Genomic DNA, 20532 nt, shown 5'->3' with positions numbered 1-20532 from the left:
TTGGCAACCTCTAAGGGAAGAAGATCAGGAACTCCCCTTCCCTCCCCAGACCCTTTTGAACAGCTACTGTAAGAAAAAGTAAAAGTTGGCAAATACCCATGGGAAGGTTGTGGGCTCCCTGTTCCCCTCAGATAACGGCATATAGACCCATGTCACCCACACAGGATTTGGAGCCCAAAGGGCATCAGTGACTCAGGGTGAGAAGTCATTCTGTCTGTCAACAAGCATCTAAGAATCTTAATGGTCACCTGATCCAAGCACCTCATTTTTTAAGATCAGAGTGCTAAAGATTAAATAACATTCAATATTATGTGGGCAGAATCTGAACCCAGGCTCTCTGACACCCAAGTCCAGCCGCCCCCTACCCCACCTAAGGCCAGTCTCACCCAGTCGGAACAGAGGGGCTGCTCGGGAGGGCTGACCTACCTGCCCACCACCAGGCTGGCATTCTCCAAGACTGCCAGGCTCCGCATCGCTTCCCCCACCAGATAGGGCTCGCCCTGGGCGCAGACCAACACCACTTGCTGCGCATTCTCCAGCAGGAGCCTCTGCACCTCGCTCATTTTCCCGTGGCGGGTGGCTGCAGAGGTTCGGGCCTGGGGAAGTGGGAGCTGGGGACAGAGGAGGGAGGGCAGTGACGGCAGCGGGCCGGGGGCAGGGGAGGAGCAGTCGCCGAGGTTGGCCGGACCTACAGCTCTGGGGACGGCATGGGGGAGAGTGTCCGTTCCAGAGTCCAAGGGGTCAGTTTTCACTGTGTGTGGCATAGGAAGAGCTTTCAATTTACCTTTTAAAAGCTAGTTTACAAAGTGTTTAAAACGAATGTTAAAAATTGTTTTTTGCGTATAACTGAGGAAGAATAAAATACTAAATAAGAAAAAATAAATAAAAGTTAGTTTACGGCGCTCAAAATCTGATCAACCGGTTTTTGTTATTCAGTTGTTTTCACACTTGTCAGATTCTTCCGTGGTGTTTACTTGGTAAATATGCTGCAGTGGTTTGGCATGTCCTTCTTAAGGAAAACAAAGGTTAAGGGACCAGCTTCGCACACAACTAGTGTCTGAGGCTGGAGTTGAACTCCTAGTCTCCTTACTCTAGACCCAGTGCTCTAGCTACTGAGCCATCTAGCTGCTTACTCACGTAGCAGGTACCTAACATTTGAATAAAATCATTCTGACTTTTAGTATTAAAATTGCCAGAGGCTCCAAAAAATGAAATGACTTGTCCAAGGTCTCACAGCTCCTAAGGGTCAGAGATGGACTTGAACTCAGGTCTTACTGACTCTAGTTTTTGCAAACTAGTCAGTATGGCATATATGTCAGTATGGCATCCAACATTCCTATCCTCCGCTGAGCAGAGAGGAGGAGTTTTCCTGGGGAGCATTTATTTCATTGAAAACTAAGGAGAAGAATTGGTAAGTTTTAAAAGAATAGGTGAACAGACACCATTATAGACAGAGGAAGGGAGGAAAGAGAAGTAAGGGGAATGTGAAAGGATCTGGGAGGGTCTAGGCAAGTCTAGACAGAGGGGACAGAAAGTAGGCAGTAAGGACCCAGATCGAAAGAACAAGAGGGAGAAACTGAGGGTTCTGGTGAGATGAGGAGGAAAAGACCGGAAAAAAAGGATTTCAGAAATGGTAATAATAATAATAGCTAACATTTATATAGCACTTATTATGTGCCAGGCACTTTACAATTACTATCTCTTTTGATTCTCACAACTGTGGGAGGCAGGTGCTATTATTATCCCCATTTTACAGATAAGGAAACTGAGGCAAACAGGTTAAGTGACTTGCCCAGGGTCACATAGCTGGTAAGTGTCTGAGATTTGAACTCAGGTTTGCTCTAACCACCTAGATATAGGTGGTTAGATATAGATAGATATAGATATAGATATAGATATAGATAGACATAGACATAGACATAGACATAGACATAGACATAGACATAGACATAGACATAGACATAGATATAGATATAGATATAGATATAGATATAGATATAGATATAGATATAGATATAGATATAGATATAGATATAGATATAGATATAGATATAGATATAGATATAGAAAGTAGGTGCTTAATTCCTGGGGGAGTCTTACCTAGGGGAAAGGACCCAATCTTAGTAAAGGAGGGTATAGGAACTGAAAAGAAAAGGCATTATGTTACAGTAGAGGTCCCCCGGACTTGAAGTCACAGGAGCAGAGATGGAGAGTGAGAAGCGACAACTCCCCTTACATGTGGAGGGCACTTTCATAAGTTAATAGCTAGCATTTACATAGTTTATAATTATATGTTAAAACTATATTTTATACTTACATATCATATAGTTTAAATTTAAGTTTTAGAAAGCACTTTAGGAACATTATCTCATTTTATCCTTACAACAACCCTGAGGGAGTAGGTGCTTGTCCCCATTTCACAGACAAGAAAACTGAGGCAGGCAGCCGTTATGGAACTGGCTAGGATTGCATAGCTAGTTCAGTGTTTGAGGCTAGATCTGAACTCTGGTTTTCCTGCTCTGGGGCCCAGCACTCTACCTACTGAGACGGTAGCTGCCTCCAGGACGCTAAGGTCACAGGTTTAGAGCTGGAAGGGACCTCAGAAGCCTTCTAGTCCCAACCCCTCTTTTAAAGGTGGTTGAGGCCCAGGGAGGGTTAAATGATTTGCCCAAAGGCACACAGGCAATGCATATCGGAAGTGGGATTCGAATCCTGGTGCTCTGGTGGGTTTAATCCTGCCTCTGCCATGGGCCAGTCACTCAGCGCCTCAAACTCTGTCTATATAGAATGGGGGGAGTGGGGGAGGAGTGGAATAAAGCGGCTGGAAGATAGGGGCAGCTTGCTAAAATGAAACACGCCTTGGCTTAAAGGACCTGGGTGCGAATTCTACTTATTGCCACTTAGTGCCCTTGTTTATTCAGTCGTTCGGTAGTATCTGATGCCTCATAAAGTCCGTGGGGTTTTCTTGGCAAAGACGCTAGAATGGTTTGCCATTTCTTTCTCCAGTGTGTCCCATTTTACAGAGGAAGAACTGAGGCAAATAGGGGTTAAGTGACTTGCCCAGGGTCACACAGCTAGTGTTTGGGGTCGAATTTGAACTCAGATCTTCCTGTCTCTATGCCCTGAGCTCTATCCACTACATCATCTAGCTGCCATTACAATCTCTAGCTGTTCCCTAGTGTTGCTTAGGGCTCTAAGTGCCACGATCCGTGGGGGAGGGAAGGGACCGGCGCGTGGGGGCGGGCCTCGCGGGCTCGCGAGGAAGGGAGGGGCCGCGCAACGTATCCAGCTGTTGAGCGGCTAGACTTCCAGCCCTCACCCAGGACTCCCAGGGCAGGTACAGGTGCAGGTGCGGAGGGGAAGGGAATTGGACTGAAACTGGCCTGGGTCTCACGGACTCCCCCCAGGAATGCGGCCACCTGGATGCTCCCCGCCTTCCTGCAGCGGGAGACCGTTAGCCCCAGGCTTTCCTACTTCAGCCCCGCTTTCGCTCTTAGGCATCGCAGACACCCATCCACCTGCTGCATAGACCCAGCTGGAGGTGGAGGCTGGAGAAAAGTCTATTCAGAAAATAATCACCCAGCATGGCCTTTCTCTGGCGCCCCTCATCGCTTCTGAAGCCAACCTTTCCCTCCCGTGTTGAAATCTAGGCTTGTCAATGCCCAGAGAGCTAGGGGACAACTCTCCTCTCCTCCCACTTCCCTCCTCTTGACCTCGGGGTTTGGTTTTGTTTTTTGCTTTTTGGGCAGGGTTTGCCTTTCCTGTTTGAGACTAACCCACTAAAAAGTCCACGCAGACTAAAATTCGGCCCCACAAATGCCTTAAAAGGGCCCGATTTAGTAATACTTTATAATACTTGGCATTAATAGAATGCGCTATAATTTACAGTGTGGTACCAATATAATCTCATGTATGCTACAGATAAGATTCCTCCTCTGTTCCCCCATTTTACAGAGAAGTAAATGGAGGCTGAGAGAAGTTCTCTGATTTGTCCAAGGCTTATTGGAGGCAAGACTGGAACCCAGGTCGTCTTCTGACTCCAACATGAACATTGTTTCAAAGCTCCCTTATCCCAGGCAATATATTTTTCATCACTTGATCTGTATTTGAGGAAATTATATAGGCTGCTGAAAAACCTCCCCAAATCTGTTATTTGTCAAGTCTCAAAAAGTTACTAGAGTTCTTAAACTGGAATTTGAAGGGGAAGGTTGGGGGGAGGGGTTGGCCCAGGAATGGCTTGATTCTATGTTCAAATACCAGTGCTGCCACAAACTAGCTGTATGACCTTAGACAAGTCATTGAACCCCTCTAGGCCTCAGTTAACTTGTCTGTAAAATGCGTGGTTTTAGGCTGGATGGCCTCCAAGTTCCTTCCCACCCTAAATCAAAGCCTTGAAGAGCCTGGGTCAACCAAATGGTATTGTTAGCTACAACTAGTTGAAATCCCCATCTGACAGTGGTTTCCCTTTTTGAAAATTCTTATTACAGAGGCAGCATGTGAAGGGCACCTGATTTTGATTCCACTCACCAAAAGCACTTCCTGGATTAACCCTTCTCCTGTGTGAGTACATCGAATTGGCCCTGCCCAGGTAGTCTCTGCCAATGGCAACTTCTGTCCTTTCTTTCTTCACCTTCCTTATCCTTGGCCTCACTGTCACCGAAGTGTTACTTCATGGGGCCGTTTGTCTCACAAATTCCATTGGCAAGCCTTAGAAAATATTGGAGAATTAGCAGGAAAACAAGTCTCTGCTTTGGATTTCAATTGAGTTTAAAAGGCTGCAATTTTAGAGTCTTTGCTTACGGCAAGGGGGCTCTTTAAGAAAGAAAGGATGGAAAGAGAAAATGGTAAGACCCGATGAGGGAGGAAAGGAGAAAAATAAGATCATTAATGGAGGAAAGAGTTATAAAATTTTGAGAAGCCTCATCTTTAAACCCTAAGTCAATGAAATGCAAATACCAGAGTTTCACTGGCCTGACAAATGGTCACCAACTGTTCTTGTCCACTTGTAGTAGAATCATGTCCAGGATATGCCTGATGGCAATTCATTTTAACTCATGAGGCCCTTAGTTCAAATTCTGCCTCAGACCTTGGGCAAATCACTTAACATTCCTCAGTTTCCTCCTCTCTAAAATGAAGGCCTCCAAGATGCTTTCCAGCTCTACCCCAACACTCAAGGAGTCCTCCCTTGTAACAGAGAAAAGCAGTTATTCTCTTGGTCTTCAAAGCCCTTCCCAATCTAGCTTCAGCCTACCTTCCCAGAATTATTTTCTTTTATTCCCTCTTACCCATTGGACAGTGTTCCAAGCAAACAGATCAACTTAATGTTCCCTAGACACAGCATTCCATCCACCTCTGTCCTTTGCCTGGAATGAACTCCCTCCTCTCCTACACCTTTTGGCAGCCCCAGCTCCCTTCAAGACTTAGCTCAGGCACTGCCTCCTACAGGAAGTCTTTCCTGATTCTCATTTTGTTTAGTGCTCTCAACGTGCCCCTGAATTGTTGTATTTACTTATCTATGAATGTGTTGTATCCCCAGTAGAAGGTAAGATCCTTGAGGGTGGGGGCTCTTTGTATCTTGGTGGCCTACTGTATATTATACACACATGTGATTAAATGCTGGCTGGATCAGTTTGCACTGTATTCACCCAGCCATCAACTTAGTTCAGAGATGGTCTCCATTCTCTCATTTCTATAGTCTGTCACCCAACTACCAAAATGGTCTTCCATTAGGGTGGCTCTAACTTGAAATGAATTAATTTGAATCACTTCCAAATCTGCCTGTGGGTTGTGACTAAACTTCTTACCTACCTCTGACAGAGGCTCTGGATTATAGACCCCATACATTTGCTTAAGTAGCAGTGCATTGTAGCGTATAGGGAGCTGGCTTCTGAGTCAAAGACCTGGGTTCAAATGTCTCTGGCAAATCCTGGCTGTGGGAGCCTTAACCTCTCAGTGCCCCCAAACTCTAAAGACTGTAAGCAGGAGAGATTCCAATCTGCATTGATTGAGCCAATCAACAAGCATTTATTAAGTGCCTACTATGTGTCAGGCACTATGCAAAAGACAGCCTCTGCCCTTGAGGATCTTACAATCTAGCAGGGATGTTCCTCTGTTAAAGGAAGTTTCCTTACTGGGAGATTTTTATGGCCCCCTGCAAAATTTTCATACTAGTCACCTGACAGCTACTAACCGATGGGTTTCTTTGGCCTAGACAATTTATTAAACGTAGGAAGTAGAGAGGGTTGCATTCTGCACAGACAGAGGGAGTTACCACCCAGACCAGGCATCCTAGGAATCGAGGCAGTCAGGATGGGAACATTCAGAATGTCGCACACCTATTCAGGTAACGGCAGGACAATGTATCCCCTTCTGGGCCTCTTTGGCCACTCAGGCTTCACTTGGCTCATTCAAAGCCACGACGGGCTGATGCTTGAAATGGGGCTTCTTTAGGGATGGGGACCAGTCCTGTTATTTCACCAACACAGGAAACTCCCCAATGAAATAACTCTACCAATGCAAGTTGGCACCTTCTCACCAACTGACCATCTCAGAGGGTGGCTAGAGCCCAGGGAAATTCAATAAATTGCCCAAGTTGACCCAACCAGGAGGTGTCAGGGGAAGCATTTGAACCTGGATATTTTTGCTCTGAGGTTGGCTCTCTATGATACCAGACTGTCTCTTGGGCTTCTTTATATTTCAGTGGTAAATGTCAGTGTCTTCTACTCTCTGTGTGACACTGGGCAAGTCACTAAACCTCTCTTTGCCTCAGTTTCCTGTCTGTAAAATAGGGATAATAATAGCAACTAACTCAACTGGTGGTTGTGAGGATTTAATGAGATAAAAATTGTAAAATGCTTAGCACAGTGCCCCGGCACATAGTAGGTGCTTTATAAACGTTTGCTACTATTACTAATTATCATTATTCTCTTGACAGGGGGAGAAGAAGTCATCATGTCAACACACTTAGTGCCCATCAGATCAACCACCTCTGCTAGAGAGAAAGAAGGTATTTTATTCATTTCGCGGTCATCCGTAGAAAGATTTTCTGGAGTGGCTGTCTACTCAGTGGCAGGCAGAGTGCTAAGTGCCAAGGAGAAAAAGCCACAAATGAATGAGTTAATGAATTAAATGGTTAATGAAAAACATTAAGTACTTATGCTGTGCCAGGCACTGAATTAGGTGACTGGGTTAGAAAGACAAAATTGAAGCGGAGCCTGGCCTCTGTTAAAGTTAATGTTACCTTCCTGGCTGTGCACTAATTTAAGACTTGTTTTTACCAATGCATAGTTTAGAATTTAAGAAGTTGGGTAGAAGATATCTCACCTCCACTAAAATCAAGCAAACCAACTGGAAAATCAGGAGGCGAAGCAAAATTCATGTTCTTCCCCTTTTCAAACTCATGAAATTTAATGATTCATGATAATGAGGAAATACAGAGTCAGCTTGGCATAGAGCTTGCCTTGGAGTAAAGAAGGAAAGAAATAAATATTCATTAAAGTACCTACTGTGTGCCAGGCACTGTACTAAGAGCTTTACAAATACGATCTCATTTGATGCTCATAGTAACCCGGCTATTTTGTAGGTAGCTGCTATTATTATCCCCATTTTACAAATGAGGAAACTGAGGCAGAGATTGGGGAAGTGACTTGCCCAGGGTAACACAGCTACTAAGTGTCTGAGGCTGGATTTGAACTCAAGTCTTCCTAACTCCAAACCCAGCACTGTATCCATACAGGCACTCGATGCCTCTGCCTAAAGAAGAATCTTGTCTTTAATGCATCCTGTCTTTATGACTCTGGATGAACCGCCAAAGTTCTTAGTGTTCTAGCAATTCTCTTAAGACTTTAAATTGCAGAGACGGTGCCAACCTTCATTGGTAGAGGGAGTTTCCCCATCTGAGAGCTCCCTTTCTCAGTGAAATCAAAGGTCCAGCCCTTATCTGACCACTGCCAAAATCAAGGGTTTGAGAATTCTCTCTTTGCCCTTCTCAATGGGGAGGTAAACTGAAGTCTGAGAATTTACTATGCTCCCTCCAAACTGGGGAGAGAGCAACCTTAGGGCTAGAATTATCCCCAGTAGAAATACTTATTTTCCAGAAAATGCCGCTTCTAGTCTGGTAGAAGAGACCATCAGGTTTGTGATTATGGGAGTACTTAGGAAAGGGGGAGGGCCACTGGAGTTGCCTTTTGTGGGGATGAAGGGTGTAATAGATGAATAATGTGATTTTAAAAGTGCTGGGAAACAGGGCAGCTAGATGGTGCAGTGGATAGAGCACCAGCCCTAGAATTGGGAGGACCAGAGTTCAAATCTTGGCCTCAGATACTTACTAGCTGTGTGACCCTGGGCAAGTCACTTAACCCTGATTGCTTCCCAAAAAAAGCATTGGGGAATGGATACTAACAGGCTAAGGAAATAAGGACTCCAAGTTAACAATTCATTGCAAGATCTGATTTTTCAGTAATGTTATTCCCCACCCCTGCCTTAGACAAATGCTGGAAAAATGAACCATTTGTATGTTTTTAAAGGGCAGCATGGCATAGTGGAAAGGGCACTTAACTTGGAATCAGGAACACCTAGGATTAAAACCTGCCTCAGACACTAACTGTGTGACCTTGAGCAAATCACTTCATCTTGATCAGCCTCAGTTTCCTTATCTGTAAAAATGATGGGGCTGGACTCTGAAGTCTCTTTCAGCCAAAAATCTATAATCCTATGATCATTAATGCCCTGAAAGTGTTTCCCTTAGTAGTGACTCATAGCTAAAATACATTTTAAGGATATCTGTCTCCTCTAAATGTTTAAGTGGGGAAGAAAATAATGTTTAGTAAATCATTTCATTTCTCTGGCCCTCAGTTTCTTCATCTGAAAAAAGAGTTGGGATGATGATTCTCCAGCTCCAAAGCTATAATCTTATCATTCTGTCATAGCTGTAGCCTTTTACCTTGGGTCAAAACTGAAGAGCCATTAAAATTTTTTTTTCCTCCATGTTTTATTTATCAGGAAAGCAGCGAGTCCTGGTGGAAATGTATGAAAACTGCTCCACCGGTCTCGACCTCTGGTCTTCCACTCTTTCCGCTAGACCATACTGCTCTCTGGTTGGTGGATGGACTTTAAGTTTGGGTTGGAGGAAGAGAAGCTGGGAAAGGGCTAGAGCATCAGCTAGAGCTGACCAGGACCCCAGGGAGAAGGACACAACTGGACCACAGGCAGCCACAAAAGCAGCTGATAGTACAGGGGATAGAGCCCTGGGTCTGGAGTCAGGAAGACCGGAGTTCAAATCCAGCCTCAGACACTTAATAGCTGTGTAGCCCTGGGCAAGTCACTTAACTTCTATCTACCTTAGCTTCCTCAACTATAAAAGGGGGATAATAACCATCACCTATCTCCCAGGGTGGTTGTGAGGATCAAATTAGATAATATCTGTAAAGTGCTTGGCACAGTACCTGGCACATAGTAGGTGCTTAATAAATGTTTATTCAATTTTGTTCCGCTAAGGAACCAAGGACGGCCAGGCACGGAAGACAAACTTCAACGACTTGCCGTTCTCAGAATTGTGTCTTACGAACTCTAGATTGAATAACCACTAAATTATGCTGCACATTTTTATAAAAGTGACCCTGAAAACAATTTTCCTTTCCTCTGACAGAAAATGGACGTAAATCCACCTGTGAAAAAAACACGCCATATACATATTATTTCGAAGATATGTTTCTTTTCAAGAAAAAAGAACTAGAAGAAAAAGAAAGAGTAAGTGTTTCCAGCTATGACCGTCGTTAGTCAAATCAGTACCAGAAGGTCATCTCCTGTGAAGGCTTTTGTGCCTTCACATATGTTTCTCATATGTTGTATTATGAACGAAGGAATTAAAAAAGCACTTGTTCATTTATTTTATTTATTATTTATATTTTGTTAATTATTAATTTGTTTATTTAGTATTTTAAAAAGCATTTATTAAAGGGTGAAGCACTGAGGTAGGCCCTGGAAATGAATACAAAAAGCAGAGTCCCTTCCCTGAGGGAGCATGCATTCTAATGGGGGAGTGTGACCCAATATTAAAGCTCAAGGAAGGGTGGGCTGAGGAGCTGCAGTGGCGCACTGGAACCCTCAGGACCCTAAGAGACCCAGAAGGCTTCTGGTGCATTGGCTAGGCCTCCCCTGAAGCAAGCCGAGGCAATAGGAGACATTCACTCAGCACCTACTGTGTGTCAGCCAGGTATTGTGCTAGATGCTCACAGGGTATTTCCTTAGTTTGGGGGGGTTTGTTGGTATGGTTTTGGTGAGTCAGTTGGGGTTAAGTGACTTGTCCAGGGTCACACAGCTAATAAGTGTCAAGCGTCTGAGGTCGGATTAGAATTCAGGTTCTCCGGACTCCAGGGCCAGTGCTCTATTCTTTGCTGCCCCATCACAGGGTGTTTTCTATTACTTTAGGAAGGTGTTCCCAGCCTTAGCTAGAGATTTCCCAAATAACAATAACATAGGGGCTACCCTCATTCTAAAATTCTGCTAAGGGAAATATAACGGATGAGTAAATACAAAGTAATTTTCCCCAGTCAAATGTAAGCTCTTTCAGGGCAGAGATGTTGGGTTTTTTTTTTTCTTTGTACTCCTACCGCTTAATTTGGTGCTTGGCACATAGCTGTCCTCATTGTTTCAGTCATATCTAATTCTTCGTGACCCCATTGGGGTTTCCTTGGCAAAAACACTGGAGTGATTTTCCATTTCCTTCTCCAGCGTGTTTGACAGATGAGGAAACTGAGTCAAACAGGGTGAATTGACCTGCCCAGGGTCATGCAGCTAGTAAGTGTCTGAAGCTGGGTCTGAACTCAGGTCTTCCTGAATCCAAGGACGGAGCCCAGTGCCACCTGGGACACAGATGGCATTTGATAAATACTTTTCCATTCCATCCATTGAAATTCTATGAAGATCTGTGGGGTTTTTTCAATACTTGGATATAAGAGGTTGCCTTTTTTGGCATCAGATCTGTAATTTCACTGGGTATGGAGCATGAATCTCAGCGTATGAGGGGGATGGATGCTAAAGTTCCCTTCTACTCTAAATCCTATAACCCAGAGGTGCATTTTCTTTTATTCTTTCATCTCCCCAGCAAAGCCAAAGCTTCTTAATACGACTTCTTGGGTAGTACAAGACTTTGGAGGATAAAATCATAATAGTAGCTTCCTTCCCTCCCTTCTCTCTCCTCCTCTTTCTTTCCATCATTACCTCTCCCTTCTCTTTCTCTTCCTTCTTCTCCTCTCTCTCATCTCCTTCCTCTCTCTCTCTCTCTCTCTCTCTCTCTCACTCTCTCCTTCCATCCAGTCTTCACAAAATTTAAGGTTTTCATTTACAACTTTACTCAGCTTTTTTGTTTGTTTTTTTTTGGGGTGAGGCAATCGGGGTTAAGTGACTTGCCCAGGGTCACACAGCTAATAAGTGTTATGTGCCTGAGGGCGGATTTAAACTCAGGTCCTTCTGACTCTGAGGCTAGTGCTGTAGCTACTCCTTTACTTAGCTTTTAATTGGAAGCAAAGGCTATAATGCCAATTATGAAGATATCAAAGAAGAATAATAGAACCTTAGAGCTAAAAGGTAGCCCTACTTTACACATGAGGAAACTAAGGCCCAGTGACTTGCCCAAGACCACACAGCTATTGTTGAACTTGTCATAGCCAGGTTCTCTGACTCCAAATCCAATTCTTTCACTGGTACCATTCTGTACAATTTATGTAATTTGCAAAGAATTTACTGTCTGCTTCGTGGATTAACAGCAAAGAATACATTCCAGGGATATATGTCCCATTACTGTTGGACCAAACAATAATGCATTATGCTGGAAAATCTTATTTAATCTTCTATATGTGCAGGAAAAAATTGTGAACCGTGGTAAGAAAGTGCATGAAAAAACTACTTTTTCATCCAGAATGAAGAATCGATCACATCTGAGAGAAATAAATATTCCCGCTGAAACGGCATCTTGTGAAATCGGTCTGGATTCTGCCATCATCCCCAGCTTCATAGAAAGTGAGTACAAATCACCCAGTGTTTGTGTTATATGCCTTTAATTAAAGCAGTAACTTAATTATGGCCAGCTATAGGCTGCTAAATGTTTATGAAGTGGGGGGAGGGAGACTTAATGAATGCATGACACACTTTGAAGTTGAAGTTGTGTTATTAACATTTTCTCCGTCACTTTCTGAAGTCTAGCCCAGGGATCAGCACACAATGGCCTTTGGCTTCTGGCAATAGTTTGCTGACCTGTGATCTGGACAATCGGCAAAACAATAAATCAAACCCTGATGACTTGTGAGGTGTAAATTTTCCATTGGTTTTTCAGTTGTGTCCAACTCTTCATGACCCCATTGGGGGTTTTCTTGGCAAAGATATCGGAATGGTTTGCCATTTCCTTCTGCAGCTTATTTGACAGATGAGGAAACTGAGGCAAACAAAGCTATGTGCCTTGCCCAAGGTCACATAGTAAGTGTCTGAGGCCAGATTCAGACTCAGAAGTTGAGTCTTTCTGCCATCCCAGCTGTCCAAGGCATGGAATAGAGAAGATGCTTAATAAACAGTTTTTTGGACCAGATTCATTGAATTGCGATAGAGTCAGATAAGTACCTATTATGTAGCCCAGTGTAATGCATTCTCTTAGTGACAGCTGGGAGCCATCTAGAACAGTTTAAATTAATTATTTTTCTTCCCTGTTTACTATTTACATGATGGTGAGTACAAAAACTCAACCTGGCTTATTTAAAGATCCAAAAATTAACGCTGGAAGGGACCTGACCTCAAAGATCGTTTAGTGAACACTTCGATACATGCAAGTATGGCATATTAGGTGCACTGAGTATATATTAATCGTCGTCATGGTACCATTTAATCCAAAATTAGTGCTGATTAACTTGGACTGATACTGACCTCAAGCTAAATGTGTTTCAATTCTCTTAAAAGGAAGCACAGGCCCAAGAAAGTCCAAACAAGAATTTATTCGCCATCAAAGAGAAAGGTTTGTTCTGGAGGTAATGAATGAAATGTATTTTTCCTACAAGCATAGAGTAGAACTATTTAATAGCATTGCTAATGGGTGTTTTCAAAGCATTTTGCGTTTAATGAATTTGTAGTCACTTTGCTCAAAATTGTTGGTCACAACTCTTTGTGACTCTGTAGACCATACTGTCCATGAGGTTTTCTTGGCAAAGATACTGGAGGGGTTCGCCATTTTGCTCAAAATAAGTAATAGTAACTCACCTTTACATAATGTTTACTATAGGCCAGGCAATGTGCTCTGTCACTAACTTATATGAGCTCTTTTCATATGCTAATGTAACCATTGCCAACCCATGAGCTATTGACCCATAAGAGTTATTGCAAGGAATCTGAGGAGGCTTCGCTGCAAAAAAAAAAAAAAGCAGCAGCCATTTTATTAAATGACTCAGTAGAATAGATAAGCAAATATAACTTATGTAAACTTGAATGCATGTCGATGCTATTGTAATCAAACACAAACTCACTTAAAAGGTCACTGAATTTATAGCTTTTTAATCAGAATGTATTTTTTCAATCAATGGATGCTAGGAATACAAGTACTGTTGTGCAGCATGAAGAATTTTTTGAAATTAAAAAGGTCCCCATACTGGAAAATTAACTATTTGGGGGACCCAGCAGGCCAGAGGGGAACCATACTAAGTTGCTGCTAATGTGGAAAGATGTCTAGAGTATAACTGATTTTGAGTTCTCATTCTCTATTAATTCTTCTAGAAGGGACTCCTGTCTGATGGTCCAGATAAAGAATAGAGAAACCACTACATGCTCTATAATTGTATCTTTGTTGTTCAGTTGTTTCAGTCATGTCTGACTCTTCATGACACCATCTGGTGTGTTTTTGGCAAAGATACTGGAGTGGTTTGCCCTTTCCTTCTCCGCTCATTTTATAGATGAAGAAACTGAGGTAAATAGGGTTAAGTGACTTTCCCAGAGTCACACAGCTTGGGACTTCCTGATTCTAGGAACAGCACTCTTATCTACTGCCCCACCTAGCTATCCTATCATTATATATCCTGTAATTATTCCAGTTTAGGTCATATATAGTAATAGATATAGCTTTTATCCTGGACCTAGAACTTATATTTGGAGCAAAACCATACAAAGAAAAAGCAGGACTGTTTCATGTCTACATATGTGTGTGTATATATATATATATATATATATATATATGTATTTTGTGTATGTATATATATGTATCTTTATGAATAGTGTGTATATTTATATGATTATAGATATAACAGAACTGAAGACAAAATAGTGGCTAATATGGCAATAGGGAGGAATAATGAGTAAATTCAGCAAGTATATCCTGTATACATTTCTATAATCTTGTTTATAATCGTTTTGGGGGGTTTAAGTAAGATGTTCTGTCTTGATTAGAGTCATTAGTGCCCGGAGTAAATGAAAATGTGCTTGATTTTCATAACTATGTTTAAATTTCACACAACATATGTTTCACAATGGGGACCCAGACTCAGTCAACACTTTCATGCCAGCTACAATCAACATACAAGATTTGACATACAATAAACCTTCACAATGGAAATATAAACAGGAACTTGAAATTTAGTAATTGTTATTCCTTGTGTTGGGATACGGTCTTTAACCTGCCTACCTGCATACTTGTCTATTTACACTTCTACCCATTTCTATTATCAATTTCCTTCACCTTTGACAATGATGCCCTAAATGTTGAAGTGTTGGAAGACATCTCTCTTAAAGCTAAAGTGGAGTGAAATCTCTTAGTGAGATTTCCCGAGGCCACTGACCACCAAAAAATCCTGGTATATATTCTGTGTTGTCTCAATGACAGCTGATTAGGCAACATTATCAGGAACCATAGTCTACTGCTCATAGAAAGAAGGCCCCTTCTTTTGGGAAGTTTTTCTTTGGGAAAATGGGCCCCTGCAATGGAAGTGTCATTATATACCATCTTCCTTTTGATGAGAGAGTGGAATTCCTACTCTCTGGAAATGTTAGGATGAAAATGAAAGCTATTGCCTCAATCAAATGAATGTTATAAAACATAGTACTCTATTTCATTTTATCGATGTTCAGAAAGTGCATTAAAATGCACTACTTATTGAGAATTGGCATGCATGATTATTTTAAAAGTATGCATGTAGTTTATAACTATAACTTTAAAAAAATTTAAATGACTGTACACACATTTTTATTATGATTTTGTCATCATATAATTTTTTTAATGCTGTAGAGTTCCTAGCCACAGCTGAAGACTCCTAGAAATGCAAGCGGGCTGTTAGTAATGAAGAAAAAAGATATTCTAACCAAAGCTGCATTTTGCCATCCTAGTAGCCTGCTCTGAATCTGCTGAAAACCTCCTACTCAAAATTGGACTCAAACAATGTGTCTTCTCTCTAGGTGATGCAGTGGATAGAGCGCTGGACTGGGAGTCAGGAAAGCCTGAGTTCAAAGGCCACCTCTGATACTTATCAGGTGTTTGACCCCAGGCAAATCACTAAACCACTCTCAGGCTCAGTCTCCTCATCTGTAAAATCAGTATTATTATAACTGGATGCTACCTAAAAGATCATCAAATCTTATTCTTTTTTTCTTTTTTGTGGGGGAAGCAATGGGGTGAAGTGACTTGCCTAGGGTCACACAGCTAGTAAGTGTCAAGTGTCTGGGTCAGATTTGAACTCAGGCCTTCCTGAATCCAGGACCAGTACTCTATCATCAAATCTTATTCTTGCCCTTTACAGATAAAGATATCAAGACTCAAAGAAATTAAGGGATTTGCTGAAAGATCACACTTCCCTGTGTTCTGAGTTTCTGGAAGTTCTTTTTCGTTAGTTTGCTTAGTTCTTTGTTTTCCATTTTAGTGGTTAGCATTGAAAAGATGAAATAAATTTGTTTGACATTTACCTGGAATAACATCATCAATATCTCTCGTACCTTTGTGTTCATAGTACAACTTAGCAACCCAAAGGAAAACAATGATGAAGCTTCAGAGATGTATGGAAATCCAAGAGCAGCAATTCCTTAATGCGGAAAAAAGACTTCAAGAAGATGCCTTTGCTTTTGAAGAATTTCTCCGTGAAAATGACCAGAAATCGGTAGATGCTTTGAAAATGTTAGCACCCTTTCTATCATTAAATTACCTATTTTTTAAAAAGTTGTATTGCAAAGCAAGGTTTGGTATATTGCTTGTTGAAATACCAAAGCTAAACTATTTTTTATTGCCTTTTAGAGCAGCACAAGAAACCATTGGCAAACTACAAATGGCATCGGAGCTAAAGAAGGCTAACTTGGAAATCCAGGTTGTAAAAAGGTGAGGATGTCCTGGAGCCTCTGATCGTCTTCTAGTTCCAGTACGCTATAACATCCATGAGGACAGGGACAGTTTCCCACTTTACTTTTATATCCCCAATGCCTAGCACACTGTCCTGCATACAGGAGGGACCTGACTGAAATTTTGTTGGATTGAGTTGTTCCCTTGCTAGACTGGAAGCTCCCTGAAGGGACAGACCTTGTCTTCTCCAAATGTTTCATCTCTCCTAACATCCAGTGCATTGTCCTGCACCTGCACACAGTGGGATGTTTGTTCTTGCTGCGCTGGTAGTAGACACAGTCATGAGTCTAGACTGCTTTCTGTGACTTTAATGTCATATTCAGTCATCTAAAACTTTTTTTAGTTTAGTTTTGTTAGTTTTAGTTAGTTTTTTTTTTTTAGTTAGCTAGTTAGATTTAACTTTTGGCAATGTCTGGAAATGTAACTAGGCTTTACTATGACAAAATTTGGGGAAGAACAGTTGGGCTTGGCCATTAGCGTCACAGTCCGCTCCCACCTCTATCACAATTGAGATGCTTCTCCTTGCAATATTTCACCAAGTCTTTAAAACAATTTTTTTTGTAAGAGGCAGTATTTTGTTACAGAGGCAGAATTTTTCTGTATCCTCAAAATTGAATGTAGCATGTTTCCGATATAAACATTTTTGAAAATTCCATTTCCTCTTGCTAGCAAGATCAGGTGTTTGTCCCGAGCCTCTTTATGACTTAAGAGTAGAAAATCCCCTTTAACTCATCAACAACCTGAATCCCTTCCCCCCCAACCCCGTTTCAAACCACATTAATTTGAGATGTTCCAAACAAACTCCAAAGAACTGTACAATTCTGAAGCACAAAAGAGTTTTCTCAGCCCCCAAGATCTTATGGGTCTGCCATGTTAAAAAAAAAATGGCAGAAATCAAGAGCAAATCGGCTTGGCAGAACAGAGTGAGGCTTTCCTTCCTTTCCTCCCCAGCCCCATTTTGTTACCAGGAACTATACCCCAAGCGCTTGCATTATGGAACTAAGCGGAAGAGTCCATTACCCAGGGTTTCAGGACATTAGTGAATTTGATTAATTCATTCATTAGTTTAATTAATTAGTTAATTTAATTAACACTAAGTTAATCTACATACCAACAACATGTTTAAAAAAAGCAAATTGGAAGATGGAAAGTGCTTTTGTGGTGCAATATTGTTGCTAAAGGTGTTTTTTTGACATGGTGTGTCCTGAAGAAGTATCAATTAACTACGAAAAAACAAAAACAAGCAAATAAAACACCTCTGGTCTTACTGACTCTATGTCCAGCACTCTATCCACATGCCACCTAGCAGCCTCTCTAAAAGTTGCAGACCTTGACTATATTTCTACGAATGGCACAATCACTTGGATGGTCTGTGTTATTTATGGAAACTTTCTTTCAACCTGTAGTTGTTGTGTATCTGTAGAAAACCAATGTTGTTCAGTTGTTTCAGTTGTGTCTGATTCTTCGTGACCCCATTCCAGGTTTTCTTGGCAGAGATGTTAGAGTGGTAGGCCATTTCCTTCTCTAGCTCATTTTATAAATGAGGAAACTGAGGGAGGTGTGACTTGCCCAGGGTCACATAGCTAGTAAGTGGCTGGATTTGAACTCAGGTCTTCCTGACCCCAGGCCCAGTACTCTCTCCACTGCTGCCCCAGGAAAAAGATAGGGAACAGGATAAATATATGGGGCCGAGTCACAGGATATATTTGGAAACACTTACCTCTATTAGATTGTGATCTTCTTGAGCACAAGGACTGTCTTTGCCTCTTCTTATATCCAAAGTGCTTAGCACCGTGCCAGGCACATAGTAGATGCTTAACAAATGTTTATTAATTGATCAATTGATTGATTGATTTGTATAGATTCCTGCCTTACTTTATTCTTTCATTTTTCTGTCTCCTTCAACTGAACGTGATGTCGCAGATACGAGCAAACGAAGTATTGTTATCATGTTGCTCCAAGAACCAACATCACTGGGCGTTTATTTCAGGTTGCTCCCACAGAACATTTCTCATTCCTCCCTGGCATCTTGCTGGAATCCACACTCTTTAAAAATTAATAACTCAAGTTCTACCTCTTACAGAGTGCATTTCCAGAACTTCCCAGTTTAACTCAAATCCACAAATTTTTCTAAGTGTGAGTTACTATTTGTGGCAATACAGAGACAAAAGCAAGACAGCCTTTTTCCTCAAAGAGCTCATATTCTCCTGGGCGATGACATATATACACATATAAGTAAATACAAACTATATACAAAGTCGTCCAAAGTAATTTTGGGAGGGAGAAAACACTAATAACTAAGGTAGGTGGGGGTGGGCATCAGCAAAGGATGAAGGAAGTGGCATCTTTGCTTTACTTTTAAGGAATCAAAGGAATCCACTAGAGGACATGATCTGAAACAGGAATATAGACATTTTGTAAGCATATTTTATATTTTATAAACATATTCAAACTCCATGTATAATCAATATCATATTGCTAGCCTTGTCAATAGGTGGGAGGAGAGAAATGCAAAAAAAATTTTAAATGAAGGTTATGATTGCACATATATTTCCTATATCAGATTACTTACTGTTTTTGGGAGAGGGGTGGGGAGAAAGGGAGGGAGAAAATTTGGAAACTCAAATTTTTTTTTAAATGAATGTTAAAAATTATTTTTACATGAAATTAAGGAAAAATAAAAAGTTATTAAAATGAATGTTAATTTTTTAAAAATGTAATTAGGAAACTTTAATGAAATAAAAATATATTTTAAAAATAAAAGCAAAAAGTAAAAACTGTACTCAGATGTGCTGCCATTTGTAGGAATATTAAAGGGATGATGTGATCAGATTGTTCAATCACTTTGATTTTTCTCCTCACCCTACTAACTCATTGTCCAGTTGTATTTTTCAGATGTAAACACTCCTCCTTCATTCTGAGAAATAGCATCCAGGGATCTGTAATTCTCAGTTTATTTTTGTTAACTCTGAGCCCCCAGCCAGAGATAGCACTTCTGGCAAAATACCTCAGTATTATATCTATTTCTTTCTTATCTCTGGGAATGTTTCCCTCCCAGTTGCTTCCTCCTACTGTATTTCTAGTAAGTATACCTCAACAAATGAAGGCTAGTGTTTACCATCTTTTTATAAACACAAAATAAACATTAAAAATAAAGAATGGTAAATAAACTTTCTCCTCTTACCTGTACCATGCCTAGAGGAAAAAAGCTTCAGACTTTCATAAGGGGAGGCAGGTGCTATTATTATCCCCTTTTTACAAATGAGGAAACTAAAGGAAACAGATTAAGTGACTTGCCCAGGGTCACACAGCTAGTAGGTAGATGTCTGAGGCCACATTTGAAGTCAGGCCTTCCTTCTATCCACTACAGCCACCTACCTTCCCTAAACTGCTTGATGCAGTGATTGTTTTTGTTTGTTTCTATGAAAAAACATGGCCCTTCACACAAGTGTTTTGTTTTGGGGGTTTTTTTTGAAAGATCTTTTGATTTTATCAATATTACGGATGCCTCTATAGGAACCTCCTTTACCAATGCAAGTTGGCCCCTTCTCTTTAAGGTATAGTCTCAGAGTTGCCTGGGGCAGTGAGAAATTAAGCCACTTGCCCAAGATTACGTAAATTTCATCCAAAGATCTGTAATTCTCTGTTTGTTTTTGTTGAGAATTGAACTCAGGTCTTCCTTACTTGAAGGCAAACTCTTTCTCCTCTATGCCAGTAGCCTCTCACCTCACATATAGCAGGCATGTAATACCTGCTTATTGGATTGTCTATGCCAACCTGTCTATGCCAACATATGGCTAAGAAAATGTAACTTTGCAAAGCAAGATTTCTCTTTAACTTACTGTGTTTACATACTATTTCATGCTTAATGTAATCTTTGTTATGTTTCTTTTGAGTAGTGAAATTATGAAAACTGAATTCCTTCTTAATGAGTACATAAAATATGGATGTTTTTTACTGAAATTATCTCCCAAGACTTGGCAAGTCCAGCAAACATTGAAGAAAATGAAACCTAAAGATGTTTCTACAGTCCCTAGCCTTCCAAAACTGGTACAAAGTGAGTTATATTGATTCTTCATTATAGTCAATAAATATATTCAATATTCTGATATTCTATAAATATCAGAACTGTTTCAGTATTGCATATAATATCAATAATTTTAACTACCTTATGTATATAC

At 41.0% G+C, this 20532-nt stretch overlaps 2 protein-coding genes across 2 annotated transcripts in view; one reads left to right on the top strand and one right to left on the bottom strand.

Moving 5' to 3' along the window:
* The window catches only part of AMDHD1 (amidohydrolase domain containing 1), a 40567-nt gene extending 39871 nt beyond the window's left edge, over positions 1 to 696 (bottom strand). Inside the window, exon 1 of the mRNA XM_021006465.2 lies at positions 427 to 696. Coding sequence (XP_020862124.1) covers positions 427 to 563 — 137 coding nt within the window. The 5' untranslated portion in view covers positions 564 to 696. The remainder of the gene's footprint in view (positions 1 to 426) is intronic.
* A 2557-nt stretch (positions 697 to 3253) lies between these two features.
* CCDC38 (coiled-coil domain containing 38) overlaps positions 3254 to 20532 on the top strand; it is a 52962-nt gene continuing 35683 nt past the window's right edge. Inside the window, exons 1-9 of the mRNA XM_078150419.1 lie at positions 3254 to 3349; positions 4488 to 4588; positions 6935 to 7006; positions 9647 to 9747; positions 11862 to 12018; positions 12946 to 13013; positions 15969 to 16132; positions 16250 to 16330; positions 20251 to 20408. Of these exons, the coding sequence (XP_078006545.1) occupies positions 6952 to 7006; positions 9647 to 9747; positions 11862 to 12018; positions 12946 to 13013; positions 15969 to 16132; positions 16250 to 16330; positions 20251 to 20408 (784 nt within the window). The 5' untranslated portion in view covers positions 3254 to 3349; positions 4488 to 4588; positions 6935 to 6951. The remainder of the gene's footprint in view (positions 3350 to 4487; positions 4589 to 6934; positions 7007 to 9646; positions 9748 to 11861; positions 12019 to 12945; positions 13014 to 15968; positions 16133 to 16249; positions 16331 to 20250; positions 20409 to 20532) is intronic.

The sequence above is a fragment of the Phascolarctos cinereus genome, unplaced genomic scaffold, assembly GCF_003287225.1.
Source record: "Phascolarctos cinereus isolate Bilbo 61053 unplaced genomic scaffold, phaCin_HiC Scaffold_1;HRSCAF=81, whole genome shotgun sequence".
NCBI lineage: Eukaryota > Metazoa > Chordata > Mammalia > Diprotodontia > Phascolarctidae > Phascolarctos > Phascolarctos cinereus.
Note: the sequence above shows the minus strand (reverse complement) of the source record. Positions and strands in the feature narration are given on the sequence as shown.